This window comes from Leptonychotes weddellii, chromosome 1 (genome assembly GCF_054177405.1).
Source record: "Leptonychotes weddellii isolate Sample4059 chromosome 1, ASM5417740v2, whole genome shotgun sequence".
Taxonomy (NCBI): Eukaryota; Metazoa; Chordata; class Mammalia; order Carnivora; family Phocidae; genus Leptonychotes; species Leptonychotes weddellii.
Genome location: NC_138369.1, coordinates 13528727 through 13554512, shown reverse-complemented (window position 1 = coordinate 13554512; position 25786 = coordinate 13528727). Strand labels below are relative to the sequence as shown.

The 25786-nt window shown below is 64.4% G+C and overlaps 2 protein-coding genes across 11 annotated transcripts in view; one reads left to right on the top strand and one right to left on the bottom strand.

The window, feature by feature from the left end:
* Nucleotides 1-25786, bottom strand: part of NBEAL2 (neurobeachin like 2) — a 29263-nt gene that overhangs the window by 1759 nt on the left and 1718 nt on the right. The window contains exons 1-49 of one of the 8 annotated variants that reach the window (XM_081800968.1): nt 19809-20281; nt 19209-19297; nt 18997-19125; nt 18812-18893; nt 18602-18726; nt 18359-18441; nt 16630-16715; nt 16251-16533; nt 15985-16091; nt 15373-15453; nt 13853-13936; nt 13348-13446; nt 12290-12891; nt 12074-12206; nt 11867-11986; nt 11339-11660; nt 11042-11124; nt 10835-10927; nt 10457-10631; nt 10194-10330; nt 9684-9843; nt 9422-9524; nt 9102-9255; nt 8844-9002; nt 8513-8672; nt 8274-8359; nt 7595-8110; nt 6818-6996; nt 6563-6722; nt 6196-6333; nt 5745-6104; nt 5507-5656; nt 5263-5420; nt 4981-5105; nt 4757-4892; nt 4091-4251; nt 3675-3991; nt 3474-3569; nt 3001-3125; nt 2775-2915; nt 2441-2571; nt 2219-2328; nt 1988-2105; nt 1787-1884; nt 1599-1715; nt 908-997; nt 712-821; nt 364-536; nt 170-264 (exon numbers count right to left, since the gene is read on the bottom strand). In XM_081800968.1, the coding sequence (XP_081657094.1) occupies nt 170-264; nt 364-536; nt 712-821; nt 908-997; nt 1599-1715; nt 1787-1884; nt 1988-2105; nt 2219-2328; nt 2441-2571; nt 2775-2915; nt 3001-3125; nt 3474-3569; nt 3675-3991; nt 4091-4251; nt 4757-4892; nt 4981-5105; nt 5263-5420; nt 5507-5656; nt 5745-6104; nt 6196-6333; nt 6563-6722; nt 6818-6996; nt 7595-8110; nt 8274-8359; nt 8513-8672; nt 8844-9002; nt 9102-9255; nt 9422-9524; nt 9684-9843; nt 10194-10330; nt 10457-10631; nt 10835-10927; nt 11042-11124; nt 11339-11660; nt 11867-11986; nt 12074-12206; nt 12290-12891; nt 13348-13446; nt 13853-13936; nt 15373-15453; nt 15985-16091; nt 16251-16533; nt 16630-16715; nt 18359-18441; nt 18602-18726; nt 18812-18893; nt 18997-19125; nt 19209-19297; nt 19809-20273 (8004 nt within the window). In that variant the 5' untranslated portion in view covers nt 20274-20281. Of the gene's footprint in view, nt 1-169; nt 265-363; nt 537-696; nt 822-907; nt 998-1598; nt 1716-1786; nt 1885-1987; nt 2106-2218; nt 2329-2440; nt 2572-2774; nt 2916-3000; nt 3126-3473; nt 3570-3674; nt 3992-4090; nt 4252-4756; nt 4893-4980; nt 5106-5262; nt 5421-5506; nt 5657-5744; nt 6105-6195; nt 6334-6562; nt 6723-6817; nt 6997-7594; nt 8111-8273; nt 8360-8512; nt 8673-8843; nt 9003-9101; nt 9256-9421; nt 9525-9683; nt 9844-10193; nt 10331-10456; nt 10632-10834; nt 10928-11041; nt 11125-11338; nt 11661-11866; nt 11987-12073; nt 12207-12289; nt 12892-13347; nt 13447-13852; nt 13937-15372; nt 15454-15984; nt 16092-16250; nt 16534-16629; nt 16716-18358; nt 18442-18601; nt 18727-18811; nt 18894-18996; nt 19126-19208; nt 19298-19808; nt 21246-25786 lie in introns of those variants that run through there. The other 7 variants (XM_081800972.1, XM_081800988.1, XM_006737276.3 and 4 more) reach the window with 7 other exon arrangements.
* The window catches only part of CCDC12 (coiled-coil domain containing 12), a 58749-nt gene continuing 58386 nt past the window's right edge, over nt 25424-25786 (top strand). For all 3 annotated transcript variants that reach the window (XM_081801313.1, XM_081801301.1, XM_006737277.3), the window contains exon 1: nt 25424-25517. The gene's annotated coding sequence lies outside the window, so the exon portion shown is untranslated. The remainder of the gene's footprint in view (nt 25518-25786) is intronic.

Here is a 25786-nt window from a genome sequence, read left to right as displayed (position 1 = left end):
TACACTGGCCCCTGAGAAGGCTGAGGCTCAGGAGAGTGATGGCCTTGTCCAGAGCCAGAGCGCTGGAGGGTGGTGGAGCCCCAGCCTTGCTCACAGTGGCAGAGAGAAGGGGTGGATGGGCTGCAGGCGTGGACTATGGGGGCCCCACGGGGCTGCCCACCCAGCACACCTCCTGCAGGAGCCGCCACACCATGCACGTGGTGTCCCGGGAGCCCGAGATGAGGTAGATGCCACAGGTGTCCAGTGCCAGGCAGGTCACTACATCTGCACGGGGAGGGGAGGGTGCAAGCGGAACGCAGCGGTCACCCCCTCCCTGGCCCGCTACCCCGACCCGCGCCACCCCAGCTCCCAGGCTGCACATACCAAGGTGGCGGTTGAGCTGTTTCAGCAGCTTGCCCCGCGGTAGTGCGGTCACTCGCAGGCTGCCATCCCAATGGCCACCACTGAACAGCAGCTTTCCGTCAGGGGCCACTGCCAGGGCCTGTCCACTCACGCCACGGTCCGGCACCCACGGGCCGCTCAGCAGTCGTTGCATCCTGACCCGGATGGGGGGGGGGTGGGGACAGGTGAGGCCAGGCCAACAAAGAAGACCCGGGCCCTCAGAGGCCTTGGCCAGACCCTGCCTCTGGCCCACACCCTGACTGGGTGGGGCGACAACTCGGGGGTGCAGGGTATTTAGAGCCCACCCCTGCCCACCTCCCTCCGTCCTACTTGGGGTTGCCCATGGTGGCGTCTTTGCTGAAGCTGAAGTAGTTGTTTATGTTCCGGTCGTAGGGCAGCCAGCTGTGGATGCCCAGCAGCCCACTGGCACTCACGGTCACCTGTGGGCCAGAGAGGGCAGGGGTGGGTGTGGGGCGGAAGTCCGAGCAGGGGCGGAGCTGAGCTGGGCGCTGCGCGGGGCACTTACCAACAGGTCTGAGGAGCCCTGGATGGTGAAGGAGTGGGACTGCCGGTGGGGGACCAGGGCCAGCACCAAGGGCACGCCATCACTGATGACCTGCAGAGCAGAGCTCAGCCGGGGACCGCACTCCCCTGCCTACCACCTGGGGCACCGTTCTTTCCTCTCCTCCCAGCCCCCAGTGCTCACAGACTAGGGGTCACAGAGGCAGAGGTCCCTCTGCGACACGGTCAGGAGAGCTCAGCGCACCTTCAGGAGGGCATCCCCGAAAGTGAGGGAGTGAGAAGCTGGGATGGACAAGGCCACTCTCTCAGCCTCAAGCTTGGTCTTGACCTTGGGCCTCCCACCCTCTGACTTCACATCCCCCCAGCCTGCTGGCAGGACAGGAGGGGTCACTAAAAACGTCAGGCCTGGGGGGCCCTCTCAGGGGAACAGGAACATGAGGGAAATTATCCAAGGCCACATTGCCTTCCTTCCTTAGGGTCTCCCTAAGGTTTTCAGAGATGGTTAGGGGGGTCAACAACTTGTCCTGGCCTCAGCGAAGAAGGTACCCCACCCCCACTCCCGTTACCTCTTTTTCAAAGATGTCTAACATCAGTGACCTTGATTTAGGTCTCCCATCTGCCCCAAGAGGTTGGTAAGGACAGTGAAGTTAAGCCCATTTCACAGAGCAGGAAGATGAAGCCCTGCCTCCGCTCACCTCCGCAAAGAAGGCCTTGAGCTGGTCCAGGTGCTGGAAGATGCTAGGTGAGTTAGTGTCCAGACGCACAAGGCGTTGGGCTGCTTCCTCGGCGGAGAGCCGACGTGGATGTGGCTCCTGTGGACAAGCGGCTGGTCAGCACCACAGCCTGGGCATCCCTGACCCATGATCCTCCGAGCTGACCTTACCTTCAGCAGCTGACAGGGGGTCTGTCCAAAATTACTGATAATGCCCTCCAGAGCCTTCCGTTCCCGCTCGTCCACCACGTGGTCCAGGTCCACGGCCCCTGGGCAAGGCAGGCAGAGCGGTCAGGACTTGCCCCGTGCCCTCTGCACTCTGCCCTCCTTCGCAGTGGCCCAGCCCCCACGGGAGTCCAGGGCACTGCCCACCTTCATAGGTGCAATAATAGAAGACGTTGAGCGCCTCCTCCGCGGCCGGTCCCCGCTGCTTGTAGCCAAAGATGAGGTCAATCCACTCGTGCAGGTGGGCAGACACATACTCGGACTCCTGGGGATGGGGAGGTGCCAGTCAGTCCAGGGATGGCCGACCCCCCCCACCCCGCCGCCCCCAACCCTGCCCCTCAACCCTGGCCGACCGCCTGTCCGTGTTCAGCTCCTCACCAGAGCCTGGCGGTGCTGCTGGATGAAGTCCTCGGGGGAGCTGGCCCACGGCGGCAGCACCACGTTGTCCACCTTCTCGTTGGTCAGCTGGAGGCAGCCCAGGTCGAAGCCTGGCCCGGAGGACGGGGTGAGCGGTCTCGCTGTAGCTTCACCCACATCCCTGGCCAGGCCCGGCCTGTGCGCTCTGCCCCAGGGGCCCCCCAGCCCCACTCCAGCTCCTACCGTTCTGGTTCTCCAGGAAGTCGGGGAAGTAGAAGAACTCTGGGATGAGCTCCTTCACATCGGCAGGGCTCTCCAGGCGGGCCTGCCAGGCTGCCGCCACGGAGTGGAACTGCCGGTCGGAGCAGTCAAAGCTGGGGGAGGGGCACAGGCCGCAGTGAGGGGTCGGGGAACGGGGATGAGGAAGGAGAGCTGCAGCTGGGGGCTAGAAGGGGGCTGGAAGAGAGCCGAAGGGCCCGGGACGCCCGGACGACCTTGCCTCTTCCCCTCATCCGCAGCAACGCACCCTCAGCCCTGCCATCTGCCAGCCCCCCCCCGCCCCCGCCCGGGGCCACACCGGCCACTCTGCAGCTGGACGTGCAGGGAGGTGAAGGGTTCCACGCGGATGAGGTAGTGCATCACGCCTGCTGCGTTGGAATAGTGGGTGCCATAGTGGAACTTGTCAATGGTGCCCGCTGGGTCCTCGAAGCTCTCGTACCTGGAGCCACAGTTGGAGGGGAGTCAGCAGAAGCCCTGCCCTCGCCCATCCCAACCCCCAAGCCCGGCCTCGCCCACACGCTCACTTCTCCCTCACGAGCTGGGCATGCTTGGGGTTCACCACACCGATGGGCTTGGACAGGTCCCGGAAGACGGCCGGGTTGCTGAGGTCCAAAGTTGGGGACACGTAGTCCTGCAGGACCCAGGGGAACTGGCCGCCCACCCAGGGAAGGAGCTGCATGAGGGTCCTGATGGTCTACCTGCCCAGCCTGCCCTGCCCTCACCCTCAGGAAGATGGGCAGAGCCCACGGGGTGCGGGGCGCCGCACCACTTGGAGGGACCACGGGGAAGCAGGCCAGAACAGGATTCCCTTCAGGGGGAAGGGGGATAGGGCTGGGGGTGGGGGGGTGCAGGTAAGGGCAGGGAACAGAGGCCAGGTGTCAGGCAGCACCCACCCGGGCCAGGCTTAGTACTTGGTCCACCGTCAGCACCCACACTGGGCTGAACCAGGGCCCGCAGAGCAGAGGGGCAGGGGTGGAGGTAAGCAGTGGACCCTCACCACAGGATACTGAGACAGGTCGTTGTAGGTCCGCCCCGCAATGGTGTTGAGCTGCATCAAGTACTCGAAGTTGGAGATCTCACGCTGGACCCATTTCTGGGGGGCAGGGGCAGGCAAGAGGTGAGTCAGCTGGGCTGCCCAGCACTCCTGCCAACCACAGGGCCCTGGCCTTGCCCGCCCCCCACCCTCGAGGTCTCTCACCTGGGTGAGGCCAGAGGCACGCAGCATCTCCTGGGGGGAGCGGCTGCTTAGGTAGCCTTGGCTCGGAGGTCGGAGGCGCAGGAGCAACGAGTAAGCCTGGTTCCGCACCTGGGTGTGGGGTGGGATGGGGCAGGGCTGGGGCCTGGGGGCCTGGTAAGGAGACGAGGCTACGGTCCCGCCCACCTTGCACGGGAAGTTGAGGAAGTAGTTGGCCTGATCGATGAAGAAGAGCTCGAGTGCTGAGCGGCGCAGGTTGAAGCGGCGCAGGTGGACCTCGCGCAGCTGGGCGAGTGGGCGCCGGAAGTCGTGGCCGATGCCTGTGCCGACGGACATTGGGTGCAGCAGTCACTCACCCCGGCCCCACCAGACCCCAGCCATGCCCTGCCGTCCTTCTAGGCAGCCCGAGGAGGACGCACCCTCCTCCGTTTCCACGCGCTCGGCACTGCCATCGTAGAAGTACACGTGCTGGGTGGTGATCTCCAGCAGCCCCGGGATCACAGCCACCACCGTGACGAGCTGGCACTCCGCAGAAAGCACCAGCTTCTCATGCTGCTCGTCCAGTTCCACCGCCTGCATCCTGGGGGCCGGCACCCACTTCAGGCTCAAGGCTCTGGGACCCCCTTCCGGATAAGCCCAAGGACCACACTCTCCAAGCACATCAAGTCGCAGGGTACAGACTCTCGTGCTTCGCAGAGGAGAGGGAGGAACTGCCCAGGCTCCAGTGCCCACGGACCCCCGGTCCCCAGCCCCAAACCTGGGCCTCCGAATGTCTTGCCAGGACACCAACTCCTACCCCTGGCTTCCCCTGTTCAGCCCCTGCCCACTCCCTCGGGCCCCCATGCTTGGTCTAGTTTGTGTTTCTCAGTCCTGCCCTGGGGTGCCTCGTCGTGAAAGAGCCACGGCCGATTCTGCTGGACAGCTCTCCCCCCGCCACCCACCCGACTCTGGACAGTCCCTTCAGGGTGTTCAGCCCCGTAACCAAAGAGGAAGTGGCTCAGGAATCAGTCCCACAGGAGGCATGCGCGCATCAGAGTAGAGCCCTGCTCCCCACTCCTGGTCCGCGCTCTTGCAGCCCCACTCACGCTTTCTCCAGCGCAGCCAGCTCGTCTTCGCCCAGCTGGTCTTCCTGCAGCTCCTCTGGTAGGGTACTGACTTTGGCTTCCTTGGTCACTGCCAGAGGCAGCGAGGCCTCCTCCGTAGGGGTCAGGGGGGCCTCACCTGCAGTGGGCCCCGGGGTGCTCAGCCAGAGCTGGGCAGGGCAGGGCTAGGGGGTTGGGCAGATCCCGCTCCGGACACCCTCTCTCACCCAGGTTGTCGCGCAGGGCGCTCGCTTCCAGGTGAGGGTTGAAGTGATGGTTGGGCACTAGCTTCAGACGCATGCGCGAGTATGTCTCGGCACTGGACAGCTTCCAGCGTGGAACAGGTGGGTCCCTGCGGATACGTCCGGGACGGTGGGCACGGGTGCGCACGGGAGTCTGCAGAAGTCCGCATTCCTCCCCGGCCTCGCCCCAAACCCTGTCTGGTGGTCCAGGTCCCTCCAGCCCTCCCAGGCCCCGCCCCCACCGGCCTCCGCCCGAGCCCCGCCCACCTCAGGGCCCAGGCCCCACAGGGGCTGGAGAGCTGACGCCACAGCGCCCCCCAGTGCAGCAGGGCGGTGGAGTGCTGCGCCGCCTGCTGCTTCAGGGCCGCCGCGTAGCGCAGCCCTTCCAGGCGCCCCCGCCTCTGCGCAGGTTCCAGCACCAGGTCCTGCGGGGGTGAGGGAATGGGTCAGTCCCGCAGGTGGCTGGGCGCAGGGGTGGGGCGGCTCCGCCCCCTGGCCCCGGGCTGCACACCTGGAAGGCCCGCCGGCTGTGTGCCCGCTCCCGCTGGCGCCGCTGTCCGCTACTCATGAGCGTGTCGTAGCAGGCATTCCAGAAGCCCGACATGAGGTCGTGGCTCTTCGCGTAGGTGTCCATCTCGAACTGCGACATGGTGGGCTGCACCTGGAGGATTGGGCAGGGAGAGGAGATCAGCGCTGGATGCAGGCCCGGGGGCCCCCATTTCTCCTCCCGCGCCCGCACCTCCAGGCACCTGCTTGTCGATGAAGTGGCGCCATTCAGGTGTGGCACAGAAGGCCTGGAAGTCCTCGAAGAAGGTGGGGCTGCCGTTGGTGGGCGGCAGGGAAGGCAGTCCCCACTGGAGTCCCAGCGGCCCATAGGCACGGTTGAGCAGGGTGCGCACCAGGGGCACCAGCCACGAGCAGCGTTCCGCGGCTACAGCGGCTGCATTTGGGGGCTCCCTGTCCTCGGTGGTGGTTTTTGATGGGGAGGTGTTCAGCGCACGCGCCAGCGCTGCCTCCAGCTTGGAGAGCACATAGCAGGCCTCCTCCCGTCGCATGGGCACTGCGGTCTGCAGCAGCGAGTGCAGCTTCACGTAGGCCTGGGCGTGCAGCTGGGGGCGGGAGGGGGTGTGGGTGGCGTCCAGCCACTCCCCAGACTCCCCACGCCTGCCCCTGCTGGACCCCAACCCACCCCGGGCTCACCTGTGGGTCCTCCAGCAGGATGTAGCCAAGCACGAGGCGCAGGCCAATCTGGGCCATCTCACGGAGATCCGCGGTGCCGTTGGCCAGGTGTGGCCAGGCTCCCAGACGGTCAAGCAGACTGCACACCCCTTCAAAGAGCTGCAGCGCCACATAACCCAGGCAGCCATCATCAGAGGAGGCCAGCAGCCCATGGGGAAGGAGCAAGGTAAGGTTTAGTCTGGGGGCTAGGTGGGGTTTGCACACACACACACCATTCTGATGCACCCACGAGTGCGCCCGTGCACTCGTCCACCTCCCGGACCGGACGCCCGCGGGCTCACGGGGACACGCGGACTCCTGCGGCTCACGGGCCTCGGAGCTACCGCACCTTCTCACTCCACAGGTCCTGGTTACCGTGGCCCTCCGCACACAGGAAGTCCTGCAGCAGGCGCAGAAGCCAGAGCGCCTGCTGGGTGAGGCTGGCCAGGACCCCGACGGGGGCCTCTTTGATGTCGGTCAGGGCTGACTCCAGCATCATCTCCAGGAGGCTGGGGATGGATGAGGGACTCGGGGGTCTGTCCAACTGCCTTCTTCACCCTTAGGCTTCCCGGAGGCCCCTCGCCCTCCCAAGTGGCCTCCTCACCTGCGCTTGATGCAGTCCGGTGGGCGCACAAGTGTGGCTGAGGCCCCCAGCTGGGTGAGCACCGAGAAGACCTGGCCGCGCTCCCGCCAGGCGGCCTCATCGCTGCCTTCCACACCGCGCCACGTTACCGAGAACAGCACGTTGGTGAGCAGGTTGCACAGTTCCTCCTCAGAGGTTTGCTGTGGGCACAGGTGGGGGGTGGGGGCGGGGGAGGGAGAGAGGGAATTACAGACTCTCCCGCTATCCCCGCTGAGCACCCCTTGCCGACCGCTACCGGGTGTCCCTACCAGGAGGGACAGCATTCAGCCAACAGACAGCCTGGGGCCTGGAAGAATGGTGTAGGGGCCTTAGCCACCGCCTGAATTCCAGGGAGGATCCTGGGGTTCCTCAGGGGTTCACAAAATTACCCCACAGTTCTCACAGGCCCCAAAAAACTGTCCTGGAATTCTCTGGAAGAATGCCACAGTATAAGCAAAAACCCATCCTCAAACCCGGAAACACAAGGCAGAGCCCTTAGAGCGACGCTGCCCATGGGCCCTGTAAAGTCTCTGCCCCACAGGCTCTCTTGAGGACTCCCCAAAGCCTGGCTGGCGCCCCCACTCTGGCTTGGCATCATTTGTCCTGTTCCGGGACCCCACCGGGAGCACAACTGCAGATGAGAGCTCCAAGGGGGCGGCACCAGGGCCGACCGGCGGCTACAGCCCCGACGTCAGGGAGGACCCCACCTTTGGAAAGCTTATACCGCCCGCCCGGTGTCCCAGAGCGGGCCCGCCTCACCTGAGGGTTGCTGGTATTTGAGGTATCGTCCCCACTGATGGCAGGCTCTGGGAGGCTGCCGTCCTCCAGCACGTTGGAGAGACTGGAGCTGTGGCGGCCGTGGGCCACAGGGAAGGGCCGGGGCCCATCCAGCGGGGAAGGGGTGCTGGGCTGGCTGGCCGGAGTAAGAGTCCCACTGCTGCTGCCGCCGCCGGCCATGTTACACGAACCCACGCTGGCCCGTTCCAGGCCCAGGTCAAAGGGTGTACAAAACGGGGAGAGAGCGTGGTAAAAGGCATCAGGGTCGGGGCTGGGGGTCTCCGAGGGCAGGAAGACGTCCGAAGTCTCAGGCGACTCGGTGGGTGGCTGGCCTAAGGCTGGCTCTGGGGAAGTGGGTGGCTCTGGGGAGAAGGGCAGGGGACTGCCGGCTGGGGCCGCCGCCTCCAGGACGTACAGCCGGGTCAGCACGTCCTGCCAGCCAGCCTGTCGGGCCAGCAGCCGCACTATGTCTGGCTGTCCGTAGATGAGGTGAAAGAGCTGCCGGGCCAGGGCACAGCAGGTGAGGGACGTGTCCGGCGGTCTGCCCCCGGACTCCCACCCTAGGGCCTCTGCGGGGGAGGCCTCCTCACGGGCAGGTAGAGCGAAGCCCCCACGGTAGAAGCCCCCACCTCCGCAAGCTGTCACCCCCCCCCCTACTCACCTGGCGACAAATGTCCAGGCGGACGCTGAGGTCAGCCTGGAGGGACAGCTGCACCACGGCCAACAGATCTGAGAGATTCAGGCAATCTGGGAGGATGGGCAGAGAGGCCCTGAGGGACTGACCGCAGGAGGGGGACCTCGCTTCCCCGCTGGCCCAACCTGGGCCCCTGTGCCAACGCCCTCCCTCTATCCACCTGCCCCGTTTCCTGGCCCCGTCTCACCCGGGTGGAAGGGTGGTACCTGCCCCCAGGAATAGCCTGTAGAGGCCCTGGCAGAGCTGGGGGGAAGCAGCCCCCTCCGGCAGGCAGGCGATGAGCCCCTGCAGACTATACTCTCGCAGCCGGAGGTGCTGACGGCTCCGCTCAGGTAAGCGCTCGTTCTGCTGCAGTTTGCGCAGGATCTGGGGGGTCGGGGGGGGGGAGGTCATAGGGGGTTTGTCATCGTGGGGAAGGAGTGACTGGAGGGGGGAAGGCACCACGCAGGACTGTAGCTCCAAGAGGGGCCCGCTCCACCTCCCTGGCCCTTGGGCAGGGGCCACGGCAAATGGGATGCCGGGGCAGGCTGGGTGTACCTTGCAGACTCGGTCGGGCACCTGGGGCAGTGCCCTGGGCCGCACCAGCAGAGCCAGCAGCACCTCAAGGCTCCCCTGCTCCGCCAGGAAGATGGCCAGAGACTCCTGTGCCGGTGAGCCCTGCAGCAGCGCCAGCAGCAGGTCCAGCACACCCGCCACCTGGGGGATCCAAAGGCTCCTCTGGGCCGGCTGCTCCCCTCGACACGGTCCACATCCCACCCCTCACCCAGGCCCCACCCTCACCAGCCTCCAGCCTACCTGGCCATCATCAGCTGCCGCTGCCAGAAAGCTAAGCACCACCTGCATGTCCTCGGTGGCCGAGCTCCGAGCCAGGAACTCCCGCACCAGGCCGAGCAGTGAAGTCTGCACTGTGCGCACGTCGTCAGCCGCTAGGGGTTGCTCCCGCGGAGGGCTGGGCCGGTCCCCACAGGCGCAGCCGCGCAGGGCCAGGAGTACGCAGGGGAATGGAGGGGAGAGAGCAGGGAGAGCGGGCAGGTGAGCCGGGGGACCGAACCCCATCCCCAAGGCCAGAGGCAGCTGTGTCAGCCCCACGGCCCGTCTGCCCCCACCGGCCTCACCTGTAATGGGTGCGCAGCGCATCCAGGATGAACTGAACCCCGTACTTCTTCCGCAGCTTCTGTCTGTGCTCCCGGACTATGCTAGACATGTACTGGATGTGGCCTGAATGGGCATCATAAGAGGACTCAGGGCCAGGTCCCTGCCAGATCCCCCGAGGGCAGATATGGCCCCTCAGATGGCCCAGAGAGGGGTTCTAACTTCTCAGAACCTCTACCCCCTCCCCGCCCGGTGGCGTCCCCCCATCCAAGTCCCCACACCTACCAAGGCGCACGGCGAAGTCACTGGGGCTCCAGAGGTGGAAGCTGAAGAGCACATGCTGGTACAGCAGGTACAGGAGGGGCCCGCTGCCCTCGGCTGCTACCTGCTCCATCAACAGCTGGGCAGACATGAGCACGTTCATGTCCATGGCCCAGCTGGGGACCTGGAGTGGAAGGAGCCAGGGTGAGGGGGCAGGCCCTGGCTGGGTGCCACCGAGCCTCCCAGCACCCACCCTGCCCTGCACAGGCGGACGGACACGAGCATCCTGCCGGCTCAAAGCCCTCTTGCGGCCCCCCACTGCCTCTGAGGTGCAAGCTCCCAGCCTGCCGGGCGGGTCCCCTGCCCCAGTGGGGGCTGGGACGTCAGCCAAACCCTGCCAAGCCTGGCAAGGCCCCGCTCAGATGCCACCCCCTCTCCCAGGAGGCTCTCCCCAACAACATCAGGTTCCCCTCCTTAGCCCCCTGACGCAGTCCCCTCGGCCAGACAGGGCAAGGCCCCCGCCGCCTGCCCCACCTTGCGCAGGAGGGCTCCGATGATGGCCGGCCCCTGGCACTGCACCAGGCTCTCCTGGTTCCCCGCATGGCCCTGCAGGAAGTTCCGCAGCATCAGCAGGAAGGCAGCCACGGCGTTCCTCTCCATGCGCACCTCTACTGGCCACCACGAAGGGGACAGATGTGCGTCAAGGGCCTGCCAGTGTCACAGGCCCAGGCCCTCCAGCCTCCTTATCGTGCCAAGATTCCCTTGCTGCCCGAAGCCAGGTGCCGGGGCCACTTTACCTGAGGACTTGCCCAGTGGGAGAAGCAGGCCCTGGGTATTGTGGCCAGAGGTCAGCTCGGGCCCCACGAGGTCATGTGTCTCAGCTGGACCTGCCTCGGCCTCTTGGGGCTGTGAGGCCACTCGCTCCAGCAGGGGCAGCAGGGCAGCCATGCCTCCCACACAAGTCAGCACATCCTAGGGGAAGGGCTGGCTGTGGGAGGGCAGCTCCCGGCCATTCCTGCCCCACTCCGCCCCGGTTGACCGTCCAGTCTGGGAAGCTGGGTCCAGGGGAGTCTGGATCTCTTGAGCGGGCCTCCCCAGTGACCTCGCAGGGCCCGGGGCGGCTCCCCAGGCTGCCCCGCACACGCGTGTGCCCGCGCTCCCGATCGCACATGCACCTTCACATCCCAGGTCTCCACCCTGTGGCCCGTCAGGCGGCCATCCAGCCCGTGGCCGGGGGACAGGTCCAGGCAGATGTTGTTCCTGCAAGCCTGGGGGCAGGGGGTGCGCAGGCAGCCAGGGTCAGTTAGAAGAGGAGGTGGCACACGGAGTGTGGGGGGCAGGGGAAGGTAGCACCACCGAGCCCACTGCCCCACACCCAATACCTGAGGTGAGTAATGGAGGAGCAGCTTGGTGCTAAGCTCGTGCAGCTCACCCTCGGGCTTGAAGGGTGCCATCTCCTTGGGCCCTGTGGGGTGGGCAGGGGGCTTCAGACCTGGCTGGGCCTCTGGCCAAACCCCACCCAGAGCCTGCCTCTTCTCTGCCTGATCAGAGGACATACACCCGCAGGGACGCCTTCTCCCTCTTGGACCCCTAGTTTCTAGCCCCGGGCCCTTTAGGAGCCCCCACCCCCCAGGTCTGGGCTGGGGCCGGGGCAGGGCCCAGTGGGTGTTGCTGCATACCCAAGGTGAACAAGGCTCGCAGGGCCGCCGCGGGCAGCGCTTCGTGGAAGATGGCCACGGCCCCCAGCTCACCCTCCAGGGACGTGGGGCTGCCCCACCGGGTGTCCTGTGTGCCTGCAAGGGTGGAGCTGATGCTGCCCTCCTGCAGGGGGGCCACCAGCCCGGACCCCCAGCCAAGCCCTGCGGTGGCCGGGACCGACTGCGAGCGGGAAAGGGAGGGGTGAGTGGGAGCCAGGGCAGCGGGGACTGGTGGCGTAGGCAGCCCCGTGGTGGTGGTCGTTGTGCGGTGCCCAGCAGAGCCGATGCAGCAGGAGGAGAAAGGCTGCGGGGCCAGGGTTGGGGAAGTGGTCAGATCACAACAAAGTCTGGGGCTCCACCTGCAGCCAGTTCCTCACAGGGACCCCCACGGCCGCACAGACCCCAGAGGCTAAAGTCTGAGGCCTACGTTGGGGGAGGGGACACTCCAGGCCTCACCCTGTCCAAGATGCCCCAGCTACCCCAGGCCTCCCCAAACCCTGCCTGGCACACCTCACTGAGGGAGGGGCAGCGAAGGGGTGCCGTCTTGACCAGCTGGCCGTCTTTGTAGACATGGACCAGGTTTTGGCTGAAGGGCCGGCGCCCAGGCGCATGGACAATGGCCACGCAGTGCTAGAATAGGAAGCCACGACATCAGGCTGGGGGCTGGCACTTGGTGCCTCCTCCAGCCCCCTGGGCCACATGAGGAGAGAGGCTCACCCAGGCGGAGTCGGCAAAGGACACTTCCGGCAAGCTCATGGTCAAGTACTCCTTCCGGGTGCACACGGCCACCACCAGCGTCCCAGCTGCCGTGAAGAAGGCCTCGAACCCCGAGCCGCTGCTGGCGAAGAAGCTGGGGGCAGGCCAAGCCAGTTACGTCGGCTGCTTTCCCCGCTCAGCCCTAGCACTGGGCCCTGCTCCCTGGCAGTCACCCACCTGTACAGCTGCTTCCGCTGGAGGGGCCGGGAGGGGGCCGGGCCGGGGGCCGCGGCCGCGGGGTGCAGACAGAGCCAGGCGTGGAAGGTGAAGCCGGGTCCCGGCCAGCGCTGCACGGGGGGTACCATGATCCCCGCCATGCTGGGCGTGAGGTCAAAGTAGTGTAGGGCTCGCGTGGGGCCCTGGCGCCGGGCCATGCCCGACAACGCACGGAGGACGGCCCCAGCGTGTCTGGCCTTCTGGGCCTCGGTCCCGGCGCACCCCGACTCCAGTGCCGGTGGGGGGCGCAGCAGGCAGCGCAGCTCCGAGGGCCTCAGGGACACTCGGCCCAAGGCTTGCAGCAGCGCCAACAGCTGCTCCTGGCAGTGGGTCCCCAAGGCGCCCCCCGCGCTGAGCGTGCGCAGCAGGTGGCCCACCAGCCCGGCCTGCACGCACGTGCGCCGGCTGGCCGGGCAGCTGTCACACAGCCGCCGGAGGCGCTGGGCGAGGAAGAGGCGCAGCTCCGCCGTGGGCAGCGCCGGGAGCCACTGCGCCAGCAGCAGCACGGGCTGCTCGTTGACGACCGGTGGCGGCGGACATCTGCCGTGGTCGTCCTCCACAGCCTGTGGGTGGAGAGAACGTGGCGGCTCCCGGGCAGCTAGCAGGGGACGGGCCGCGCCGCCGACCGCGGGACCGCCGCGTCTCGGTGGAACAGCAACGCGAGCTATCCCATCCCGCTCGCGCAGGTCGCGGCTCGGGTGCAGGAAAGTCGGAGGCGCGAGCACACGCGCCACCATTTACGACGGGCCTCCGGCGCCGTTAACGCCCTGAGCCTTGGCTTTGGGTCCGGGTTGGCCTCAACCCCGACTGCATGTTCCCAGGATGATCTGGGGGTCTGGTTCCCATGCCCTGGATCTTCAGCCCAGGGACATCTGTGGTCGGACATCCTGGGGCCACAGGTCACAGTACGTACTGCCCACAGCCAACAGAGCCCCCAAGGTGGGGAGCTCACCCTCCGTGGTAACCCTGAGTCAGTCCTGACCACCCCTGGGACCCTGAGCCTACGCCCCGGCCCTCACCATGTTGAGCAGCTCCTGCAGCAGCCGGTGGGTGGGGGGGCCGTGGCTCTGCAGAACCTCGTGCAGGTGAGGGTAGCCGATGCGCTCCTTAAACACCTCCTGTGCAGGGTTGCGTGGGGAAGAAGGGAGCACGTACGTGGGCCCCGGGGCAAACCCACACCCCATGGAAACTCCGGAGGAAGGAGCATCTTTCCAGGTTCCCCCACCTGGCTCTGCCCATGGGTCGCAGTGCTAGCGAGGGCAAGGGGCCGCGGATGGAAGCAGGGCTAAGGGTCCCCCCTCGGAAGGCTATAGATGGCAGTTGGCCCACAAGTAGTATCCTCCCCAGTCCAGCCCCGACCCAGGAGATCCAGCTGCCAGCACTGAGCTGCGCCCCACAGGGCAAGATGCCCGCCTCCTCAGCTCCCTCGCTCTAACAGCCACCAACCAGACCAGTTCTGGGGACACGCGGGCAGTTTGACCCCTACCCCACACCCCTACGGTAGCCAGACTGCAGTGTCCTCACCTTGGCCGAGGGGGAGCCACTCATGATGCAGGTCAGCACTCGGACCACATGCACTGCAATGGCATCTGTGTCCTGGTCCAGTACCTTGGGGTGGGGAGGGGCAGTCAGAAGCAGTAGGTGCCAGCACGTTACAGCCCGCAGCCCCTGCTCCGGCCATAGGGCCAGGAGCAGGTGTCCCGAGGCGCGTAGCCGAGCTGGCTGGAAGCCTTGGGGGTGGGGTGCTAGGCCTTCTACTCCTTGCCCGAACTACTGTGACCCTCACCCTGACCCTAGGGCCTTCTTGGGGTAGCTTGGCCAGACCCACTGTGACAAAGAGGCCAGGGAAGAAACCAAGACCGGGAAGGGCCTCCCTGGGACGGATCAACAGGGTACCCTCTCGCCGTATCCCCTTTGTCCCCCACTGCCTGGTAGGCCTACAGGCCTCAGTCCCCACCCATCCCCACCCAAGCGAGACACACATGTGCAGGCAAGTGCTCCATCACCCATGATGATTGACAGGGGGTCGGGAAATTTAGGGACAATCACAGGAGGTTAGAACTGGAAGAACCTTCGAGACCTTTGAGTCCTACCCTCCCCCGAACCCCTAGATCCAGGCGGGGACACTGAGGCTCACCCTGGCTGAACCTGACAGCTGGAAACATGCTGCTCATTAGCATGTTGCTCACTTGGCTTTGGGTCTGGGTTGGCCTCAACTCCAGAGGTTTGAGGAGGGGTCAGGAGGGCTTAGAGAATTTGTCCACAGGTGCCAGACTGCTAGGCTGTATTTTGGCTCCATGGGGCCTGACTCCCCAAATGACCTCGCACAACCTGCTTCCCCTCCCCAGGCCTCAGTTTCCTACTTGTAAAAACCAGGGGTCTCAGCTGCCTTGACTGCTTTGTAGAATAACAGATATGCAGGCTCCCAGAAAACAGGCAAGAGTAATAGCCACAGGGGGCTGCCTCACGAAGACAAAGCCGGGGGGCATCTAGGGGTTGGGGCCCAGGTGTTAAGCCCCCAGAGAGAGGGTTCTCCATGCAGAGCCCCTGACAGCTTACTGCCTCTTCAGCTCCCATGCAGGGTGAGGCAGAGAGCCCATCCCAAGGGGATGACGGATTCCCCGTGACCTGCTTAAGGCCGCTACAAGGATCCATGGGAAGAAGCGGGCCCATGTGGGGGAACCTCCTTTTCTGTGAGTGACGACAGCCATGTCCCTTAGTATCTGGGCTTCAGTTTCCCCTTCTGGGAATGGGGGGTAGGTGGTTGAGTTTCGAAGGTTCCTTCCAGCTTGGCAAAGCCAAACCCTAGCTCCCAGTACTATTACTAGGTAGGGTACGGATCACTCCCACCCATTCCCTAGGATAAGCGTCTGGAAGGTGGGTGAAACAGCCTGGGGGACCCAGCCCCATCACTAGGCCACAGCAGGCCTTACACATTATCTGCTCGTTCTCCCTGCATAGGCAGGAAGGGCTCAAAGAGGGAGCCGCAGGGGGTGGGTGCCCAAGGAGGTGAGTGCCTGAGCAGGTTGGCCCCAAGGTGGTACCTTCTGGACATCGGGCTCGGTCAGTAACCGGGTAGCCAGGTCACTGTCCCCCTCAGGGGGCGCCCGGGCCTGCAGGTACAGCTGTGGGGAAGGGGGAGGGCACAAGGTGGAGGAGGCAGAGGATAGAGAAGAGGAGGAAGATGGGAGGGCGGTTAGAGCAGGACCGGGGCAGCGTCCAGGACTCTGCCCCCAAGGGAAGGCTATGTGTGCCCTGAGACCCAGGCAGAGAGCCCCACTAGGCACTAAGGAAGGCAGGGATCCAAGAGCTGCCCATGCCCTGCTCAGAACAGAGCCAGGGGGTGGGGGGCAGGGGGCAGGTAAGTGGGCAGGAGTAGGTACTGTATCTAAAACAGCGGGGCCCTCCTCCTGCCCCTGGACTTGGGGCTGGGGAAAGAGGGACGAGGGGCCAGGGCAGCTCCTGTCTTTCTGCGTGGGGTGCGTAGGTCTTTCCTCCTATGGGGTGCGGAGCCATCCCGAGCCTTAGGCCGCCCCGCTCGCCACAAACCCCCAGCCCGGTCCAGCCCAGGCTTGCTCAGCAGCAGTGTAGCCCCCACAAGTGGTTCCCCAGCCTCGGGGTCTCAGGCCGTCCACCCACAGCCGGGCCCTGCCCACCTTGCTGTTCTGGATGAGGCGAGTAAGGTGTTCAAAGCAATTGTTGCTGAGGAAGGTGGCCTGCAGCACCGGCCGGTCCTCACACGCCAGCATCCTGGGGATGGCGTCTGTGGAGGGGTCTCGGGTCAGCCCCGCTCCACCCCATCAGCGACCTTGCCACTCAGCCTCACACCTTCTTCCTATGCTGCCCAGTCCTGCCTTCCATCATCGCTCAGACCTTCCCCTGCTGGAGCCACCTCCCCAAGAGCCTGGGAGCCCATACCCACCGAGCATGCTGACCCGTAGGGTGACAAGGGCCTCTTCGGGGCCTGGGCTTGGGCCCGCCGGCCAGTCGGCATTAAGGATGTGGAAGTAGCCCTCAAGCAGGGTGCGGAGCTCTGGCCCACGAGGGGGCGCGCGGCTGGCATGCAGGACATGTACGGCCCCCACGAGCGCCTCCAGCGTCAGCGGCACTAGGCGGGGGTCCTGGGCCGGCCCGTGGTCCCAGCCCCGTACCACACCCAACAGGCCCTGCACAGAGCCAGCGCTCACGGCCATCTGCCCGTTCTCCTGCAGGTGTGGGCAGAGATGGCAGTGGTCAAGGGGCTCGACCAGCAGAGACCCCAAGGCGGCCACCCTCTGGTCCACAGGCTCCTCCTGGCTTACCTTCCCTCCTGCAAGCACAGCACCAAAGAGGTGGACGAGACACAGCAACAGCATGGGAGGTAGGCCATCAGCTTCCTGCAGGCTCTCTGGACAGGGTGGGTGGGCAGGACAGGAGGACGTCACCAAGCTTGCAAAGAACTACCCAAGAGGGAGGAGCCCTGGGGTGGGCAGGAGAGGGCTGGGATGTCCCATGTGAGGGAAAAGACCCAGTTCTGTCCTTGGGGTTCTAAAATGTCACGGCTCTCTGCTAGGGGGGTCTAGGGAAGACACGGCCCTTCTCTGGGGAGCTTGAAGGGGATGTGGTCCTGCCCTGAGAGCCTAGCCAGTCCCCCAGATCCTTAATTTCCAAAGTGGGGACCCCAGGGTAAGCACACACACACCCCACCCCACTTCCCCATGGCAACCCAGGGTTTAGCTTCTCAGATACAAATCTGGTCCCGCTACCCTGTGACGGTTGGAGCTTCCTGTGACTTGCTCTGGGGACCTTGCTGTATCTTCCATACAGATGCCCCTCACCCCCACCCATGCCCCCGCTGGGGACTTCTAGGGGCTTTCACGGTCTCCTATGTGGGAGGCCCACCTGGCCCCGCTCCAGCAAAGCTGGACAGGATGCCAGGCCACAGAGTGAAACTCAGAGAGCAGAAGGGACCAGCCCTGGGTCACATGAGTGGTGTGTATGGTGGGGGATGGGGGGCAAGAGCAGGGCTCACTAGATTCAGGTGGGATGGGGTGGGCCAGCTCCTTGGGAACAGGGCATTTGAGCTAAAGCCTGAGAGTGCAGGTGGCCTGGGAAGAGAGAGGAAACAGTAGGGAAAGACATGGAATAGCTACTTGCATTTCGGGACGGAAAGGACAGGGTGCAGAGGACAAGTGGGGCTGGAGAGGGAGGCTGTGGAAGGAGCAGGATCTGCTCCTGAGATGCCAGGCCACCAGCGAGGGACTGAGGGCAACAGGAACAAAATCCAGTCTGTTCTGAGAAGAGCGCTCAGGTTGTGGGAGAATGGAGGCAGGAGCTCCCTGGGGGGAGGGGGGAGGGGGTGTCTCCCCTCTCGGAGCTGTTGCCTCTGCTCCACACCCCAGGCCTGCAGCAACACAGGGCACCCCAGAGACACTCAGACACCTTCTGTGCTGACAGGCCACTACCTCACCAAGCCTGGCCTGCCCCCCAGTCCAGGGCCACCTTGCCCCGTCCCATCTAATGTCCTGGCCGGCTTCCCTCTGAGGAGAGGAAAAGGGGGTACCCGAGAGAAGAGGGCCCCCAGGGGCCAGAGATGTCCTGGGGCTCAGCTCCTCCAGGACCGTGGGAGCAAGAAGCGGAGATGGTGTAGACGTTGTCTAAAGGAAGGGTGGCGCCTACAGGCGTAAAGGGATTGGACCAGGGAGCTTGAAGATGGTCCAGATCAGAGTGAGATCCAAGTGGCTTTTCGGACCCAGGAGGTGGGAGGGAAGAGGGAAAGAAATTGCTCTCCCCCACCATATGGGAGGCCTTCACTCCAGCCCCGAAAAGAAATTACTCATTTCGCCCAGACCTGCCCTTTCTCTCCCCTCTGCCCCTAAACTCCCTCGCCTCTGGAAGCCCCCTTGGCTTCCCGTGGTGCTCCCAGCCCTGCTGGCAGACACCACAAAGGGTGTCCCATCCCTCCGGCCTCCAGGATGGGGAACTGCAGGAAGGGGTTCAGTTTTGGGGGTGGGGCCAGGTGGGGCCTAAGGGGCAGGGGCGGGGCCTGACCTCGGAAGAAGGCGCTGAATTCACAGGGCAAAGCAGCTGGCGGGAACTTGTATTTGCTTTTCTCCTTGGAACTGATGATTTCCCTGGGGGTGGGGGTAGGGAATGGGTAGGGAATGGGCAGGGGCCCCGGGTGAGGCCAGGCGCTCCACCCCTCCCACCTACCCCTGGGCCCCCTCCCCCCTCCCCCCCCTCCCATCCTCTCCCCAGCCTCCTCCGGGCCCTCCGTGGTGGGCCGGCTCTCACCCACTGTGCTGGCGCCTCCAGGTCTGGTAGGGGTCAAAGAGGCCCTCGCAGAGGAGCAGGGCGTGCAGGGCCACGTTTTCCAGCAGCAGCCCACGGCCCTCCTGCGATGCTGGGGCTCCTTTCAGCTGCAGGCATGGGGAGAGGGCGGACGGTCAGCTGGGCCCCGGCTACCTCCTACCACCGCCCCCCCCAGGCTAGAGCCCACCTCACCTCTGCCGTCAACCGGGTCAGCAAGGCCAGCACCCGGGGCGCCAACACCGGGCCCCAGCCCGCCTCTATGTTCTCCAGGTTCCTGGGAGGGGATGGGGAGAGAGGTCCCAGGAATACACCCGCCCCGCCTCCAGCCCGCAGTCCGGAGCTGCCCACCCGCCTTGGAGAGGGCGACGGGGACCCACCTGCAGAGAACGATGAAGAGCTTGAGCAGCAGCAAGGCTTGCTCCAGGTCCCCCTCGTCCAGCTGCTCGGCCAGGACATGCAGCGCGTCCAGCGGCAGCAGCGGTACCTCCGCGCCTGCCTCCTCCGGCCTGCAGGGAGGGGGATCGCTAGGGCACTGAGGACCCTCAGTCTCCCTGCCCTGTCCCCGCCCTCCAGGTACATCCAGCCTCACCTGCGTGGCTCCAGAAATGACAGTGAGATGCTTTTCTCGAAGGCACCCACAAAGGCCTTCAGCCACTGCTGCAGGTAGCCCAGGTCCTTCTGCAGGGGGAGGAAGTGGGGGGCAGACCCGGTGCCGTGGACAGGGATCGGAGGCAGGGCAGTGCGGGTGGACAGAGGGAGGATGCGTAGGGCAGGCGGGAGGACAGGAAGTTTGAAGGTCAGCGTCAGAGGGCTGCCCTGCATATTGACCACTCTCCCAAGGCCCCCTGTTTGCTTCTCCCAGCTCCCACCTCCCTAATCCTTGGGGACTCGGGCAAGCCTGACACGGCCAGGGGAGGGGCTTAAGTGCGCACACTCCGGGATGTGACTATGGGCCCCACTGGCGCTGGGGCTGAAGGTCTTCCACCCACCAGCCACCCCTGATCCAAAGCCTTGGGCTGGCCTCGGCCTTGCACCTTCTCCCAGCTCAGCAGCCACCACCTCCAGGAGACCTTCCCTGACTGTGGATCCCATGCTGCATGCGCACCATGGACCAGGCGGACCCATGCACACGCACAGGCAGAATGCGCTACTTCACCCTGGGAACCTAATGCCCACCCTGGCTGGTTACCTGGACCCCAGGCCCCAAAGCTGGTTCCATGGGCAAGAGGGGCAGCGGCTGAGCCCGAGTCTGGGCGTCCGCCGCCAGGGAAACTTTGGTGTGAACGGGAAACGTCCCCTCCCGCCCCGCCGGGGGCAGGAAGCGCAGAGTCACGGTGGGGGAGGGGGGCCGCTTCCTCCCGGCAGACCGCAGGGATGTGCGGGGGCCCCGCCGGGGCACCCAGGGCCCTGCAGAAGAAGCTGTGAGGGACCGGGCCCAGCACCGGGGGCGGGGCCTGGAGTGCAGAGGGGCGGGGTCACACTGCCCTGGGTGTGGCCTGCCCCTTTCCTGGCATGAGGTCTGGACTTGGGAGTCTAGAGACAGGTTCCGATCCCTGCTGCTATAGGGACCTTCATTCAAGGCACCCACAGCTACCTGACCTGGGTCCAACACCTCAGGCCTAGGGAATGAAGTGGATATGGAGGACTCAGTCATACCTTTGCCCTGCCCCCACTCCCCTGTGTCCTGGCCTCCCTGCCGGGCCCTACTGGTCTCTACTCCAGGGACACAGCTGAGTAGGTCCTAGCCTAGCCCCAGTCTCCTCTCGCCTCTAAGCCCCTCCCAGACACAGAGTGGGTGGTGGCCTGGAGCTCCTCCTCCCACCCCGCCCTCCTTTCCTAGGTGCTGGCCTCATCTGCTGCTCCCCATGAACCAGTTGAGGCCAGAAGGCACATTTCTTTCCCAGGGGCAGGGGGTAGGACAGGGCCCAGACTGGAGAAGGCTGAAGGGGCAAGGGACACATCATAGGTGCTGCGTCCCTGCAGCCACCGACCTCAACTCAAGGACTTCCAGAACTACCTTGAGTGGATGGCTCATTTCTGCTCCCTGTAGGCTCCTGACCACAGGGTAGGGACTGAATGGGCCCCAGGGAAGGAAGGGGTCAGACCCCAGCAGACCGGGCCAGGTCCACAAGAAACCGAGGCAGAGCAGCCCTCACCCTGTGGTTGGGCACCTTCCTTGTGCGTTTGTCACAGATCTGAGGCCTAGGCAACTGAGGGAGGGGCTGGGGCCACCGAGGTGCAGGCCCACGCTGCCGCCGGGACTTTCTGTCCTCAGTTAGTTACCTCTGGTGCTCTCTCCGCCCTCTCGCCCTGGCCGCTTCCCTGCTCACCTACCTCTCTGTCCACGGCCCTCCTCAAGGACCCCAAAGTGCCCCACCCTGAAACACCAGAGCAGGCCAGGGCTCCTAGACCATTTCTTGGGAACATTTCCCATTGCATATGGGGAAAAGGGGGGCTCCAGAGAGGATGCCTCATCCACTACAACCCCTTCAGCTACTCCTCTGAGGACGCTGAAGGCCAGACCTTTGTTTTAGGCCTGGGCCACTCATGGTTGCTGGCCAGCCAGTCCGAGCTGACCATGTAGCCCCTGCCTCGGTGACCCCACAGATCCTGGTCTACCTTCAAAACTGGCCCATACCATCCCCCCGCTCTTCTACCCCCAAACCACCCCCAGTCAAGCCACAGACATCTCTCACCTAAAATGTGGGTCCCTTTTGCCCACTGCCGTTCTGCTGAGCACCTGAAAGCCCAAATTTGACCACGTCCCCCCACCCTGGCCTGAGGATAAGGGCTCAACTGAGCCTGGCATTCCAGGCCCCCAGTCCAATCACAGCTGCTTCTCCAGCGTCTCCACCCCTCTCCATCTGAGTCACATCCTCCGGTCCCGGCCTCTGTCCACCCTATGCCCCACTGCCGTCTGTGACTTGGGCTTTTAGTACCTAAGCAGGAGCCTGCCGGCCTCTTCATGGCCATCACCTGGATTGACCCTCCCAGAACCTGGGTGGGCCCCTCACACTCTGCACACCCTGGCTTTCTGTCCCTAGAACCACACCCACGGCCTGTCCAGCAGGTCCAGGCTGGGCTGGGTTCAGGGCTGTGGCAGTCAAGGTAGACTTCCCGGCTCTGGGAGAGCATGAGGGGTCTCTAAAGCATAGTACTAGGGAGGGACAGGGGTATCTGCCTGTCCCGCCTCTGACCTGGGCCCCACGGCTTCCGGCTGCAGTGCTGGGGGGTATGGGAGTCCCTGCAGGGGTCGGGACAGTGGGGGCAGTGCTGAATGCCGAGGGGTCTAGAGCTGGGAGAGGCGGCTGTTGTGCCTGGGCTTCCCACACTCCTCGCCTAGCTCCTCCCCCCTTTCCCAGCTCCAAGCAGGAATGTTGGGCAGGGCCAGCCCAGTCCCTAACTTGAAGGGGCCAGGGCCCCATGACGGCAGGTCAGGAGCAGCCGCGCTCCTCCCCAGGCCCTGGGGCTCAGGTGTAAGTGGTACCAAGGCCATGTGGGCCAGGGAGCAAGCTGTGGGGAGGGGGAGGTCAGTGACCCCAGGAGGAGGGAACACTCATAATCACGTCTGCAGGGGCCCCCAGTTTATGCCCGACCAGCCTTGAGGGCACTCAGTACTGGGGGTGGGGAGCTCCCAAGGGCTACTTAGGCCCAAACAGTCCCTGGATGGGCATGGAACTGCCACTTCGGCAGGAGGTACCCCAGGGGGGCTGAGGGCAGGCGGCTGTGGCATGGATGGGTGGGTGGGGGTGCTGTCTGTCGGGGGACAGGGACGACTGAGCTGCTGGACATCGTGCTGCCCCTCTACCTGCTTGCCCTGCCCCAGGCCTGACACCAGCCCTGGCTTGCCCCGAGGGGACACCCAGACCTTGCTTCAAACCCCGACCCCACCCCGTCACCTCCTCTCGCCAGTTCATAATGGTGCAATACACAGAAATTCCTCAACCACCACCTGGCATCCCGTGCGCCTCCAGTCACCCACCCCAGCACAAGCTCTAGGTCAGGTCTCCAGCCTCCCCTCATGTCTCAGCCCTCCTTCCCCTCCGGATGGCCCAGCCAAAGGGCACTCCTCGCTGTCCCCACACCCACAGGTCTGCAAACGCTTTGCCCTCCATGCTTCCTCTGCCTGAATGCTCCCCAGAGCCGGCACCTTTTGGAGACCCAGCCCTGTCTGGTACTTCAGAGGAAAGGGCTGCCAAGTCCAATCAGTGGTTGAGGGCACGGGTTCCGGAGTCCAGCCCTGGTTCTCAGACTCAGTAGCTTGTTACTTACCATTAATCTCTTTGTGCTTCAGCTGCCCCTTGAAATCCATCCCTCCACACCTGCTTCACAGGTAAAGCTCCTCCAAACCACACCCCGCCCCCCAGCATGAGAGAAGGTGAGTGGGAGCTCCCTCCCCAAATCCAAGGGCTCTGCTTTCCCAAGCCCCTGGCATCCTAGGGCGACACTAATGTTCTCTGCACCCACTTCCATGAGTGACCAATGAGTAGCAGACCTTGGTTCACTGGCAGAGCTAAGGTCTCAGGGGTGGCTGTCCCAGGCAGGTGGAAAGGTGTGGGTGGTCCCCAGGTTAGAGCTAGGAGCAGGGTAAGGAGAGAAGATTGTGGCTCCAAAGTGGGTGACCCCACCTAGTCAGAATTGCCTGGGTCGTAGTGAGCACCCCATTTCCAGGGACAGGCAAGCAGAAATGGGACAGGGTGGAGTGGGGTCTGATCAGGATAACTTCTTTCAGGCCTGGGGGTCTCCCCACTCAGCGTCAGGAGGGGGATGGCAATGTCAAGCCAAAGGTGGCTTCTGGCTATACCAGGGTGCCTGGAGGTCAGACTTGGGAGGACCTCAGGTCAAAGAAGGAAGCAGGAAGATGGGGACTTTGCCAGAGGCAGGGGCAACTGAGTCACAGTGGTGCAAGTGCCCAGGTGGCTGGGCCAGTCTCTCCCCCTTACCTGGGGACGGGGTCTTGCAAGGGGTGGACCTTCTGGTCTCCATAATGCCCCCCAGGGCTTAACCTTCCCCTTGTCCTAGCACTATGGAAACCAAGAATTCCCTTCCAGGGTCCCCATAGTAACCGACCCTGTTTCCATGGGGACCCCACACTTCCACATCAGCTCCCCAGTTGCCATAACAACTCCAGGGATTACCAGCACCTCCCCCCCAAGCCTGGGCTCTGTGCTAGTCTCCCCATCACCTCAGTCCTGCCCCCTTCAGTTGCCTTGGTAATAAACGCAGGGAAGAGGAAACCCTGGTTGCTCCTCTGAGGTACAGGCACTAAGGAGGCTATTCTACCTCCCTTTTTCCCGTTTCAAAAGGGTAAACTGAGGCACAGGGAGGCATATGACCAGCTAAGGTCCCAGAGGGAGCAGAGGGCCTGACCAGGTTTCCATGAGGCAACAGAGCTCATCAGTCAGGGTGAGGGACCAGGGAGGGGTGGGCAGAGCAAGGTCAACTCCAGCTCTGACCTGACCTCCCTGGAACCCTGAGTCCTCGATGGCAGAACTGAAGAGTTCAGCCTGGGCTACCCACCTGGAACCTGAATGTCTGTCCTGTCCTGACCTTTGTGGCCCTGAGTGCCCCAGGCGTCAGGCCCCCCAGTGCTCCCTTTCACTGGGGGGCTGTTGAGCAACATTTCGCTCCAGCCCAAAGAGGGGCTGCTCATTTGCATGTTACTGTGCGTAACTTTTACATGCTGCCCAGCGGCCAGCCTGCTGGGTGCTGCTCCCAGTTCTCCTCTCCTTGCCCCGCTCCTAGCCCTCCCTGGGGAAGCCCCGCCCATCGGCCAGCCCCCCCTCCCCCCCCCACCTCCTGACAACTGGCCTCTCCAGGTGCTTGCTCCTGGGCTTCCTATCCCCTCTGCCCACAAGGCCCGAATGCAGCCTCCTGTGGCGCGGCCGGTCACTGCTGTGGGGCCTGCGTCCTGCATCCAGCCACTCAGCTGATACCCAAGGGGCCTCTCGAAATGTGGGGTGTGGGGAAACTGCCAAGCAGCAAGCACAGTGAGGGTGAAAATGGGGACCTGCCTGAGCTGAGGTCCAGCTTGGTCAGGGGGACAGGAGACAACAGACCCCTCAAACGGGAGAGAGAAGGCTCCACGCTAGAGGAAACCGCTTGTGCCATCCCAGGGTGCAGACCCACCAGAGGCCTCCTGTCCACAGGACTAGACCTTTCCTGGGCAATGGAACACAGGAGGAAGACCGGGTTGGAGCTCTGATGGACTCTACCCCAAACGTGTCCCATGACCTTGGTATGACCCCGCCTTGGTTTCCCCACCAGGGCCCCGAGGGGCTCAGACTAAGTGATGTCCAGGGGCAGTCTGGCCCTCCTTCCTCCCTCGGAGGCCACCTGCAGCCACCTTCCCCACTTGTGGCCCCCAGCTGAGCAGGGCCCACAGAGGGAGGGGGGCGGGCGGGTCTGAACCTGGGGTCTGTGAGGAGAAAGGAAGGGCAGAAAGGGGGTGCTCCCTTGGGCGGGCCTAGACCCACAACTGGGAAAACAGGTTTGCCAGCTGATGTCAGCTCTCTCAGCTGAGGGGAGGGGCACGGTTGTTGGGAGAAACTTCTGGCTGGGTGGCTGGCCAACTCAGGGGTCTCTTGACACCCTCTATCAGTTCAACCTCTTCCCTTATCTTCCTCCCTCCCCCAAGCACACCCACACAATAGGTCCCTAGCAGGGCTCAAAGTAGCATAGCCACCACTCCCTGGGAGCCCAGCATGGAGGGGTGGCGACCTGTTCCGGGAGCAGGAGCAGGACCAAGTGGGCAGGAAGGCAGTGCTGGGAGGTTGGCCGAGCTTCCGGTTCATACTCACATCCTGGATTTGTTTGCCAGGCCCTAGGCCGCCCCTTGACTGCCCAGGCCTCTGGGGCTCCAACCAGCCAGCCCGTGCCCCAGACCCGCCCTGGTGAGGTGAGGAGCTGGATGGGGAGAGGGAACTCAGCCGAAATGAGTGCTAACCCCCTGCTGAGGGAATGGGGCGGGGGCTGGCCACTTGCAGAGCTCAGCTGGAGAGGGCAGGAGGAGGCAACCATGCTCTGCTGGAGGTCCAGTCCTGGGAGACCGCAGTCCCCCAGCAGCACTGACGTTAACATCCCTCGGACTCATTACCTGGTTCGAGCCCCCCTTCACCTGGTCACAGGTGAAAAAATTGAGGACTGAGAATCTGCCCACAGCCATCT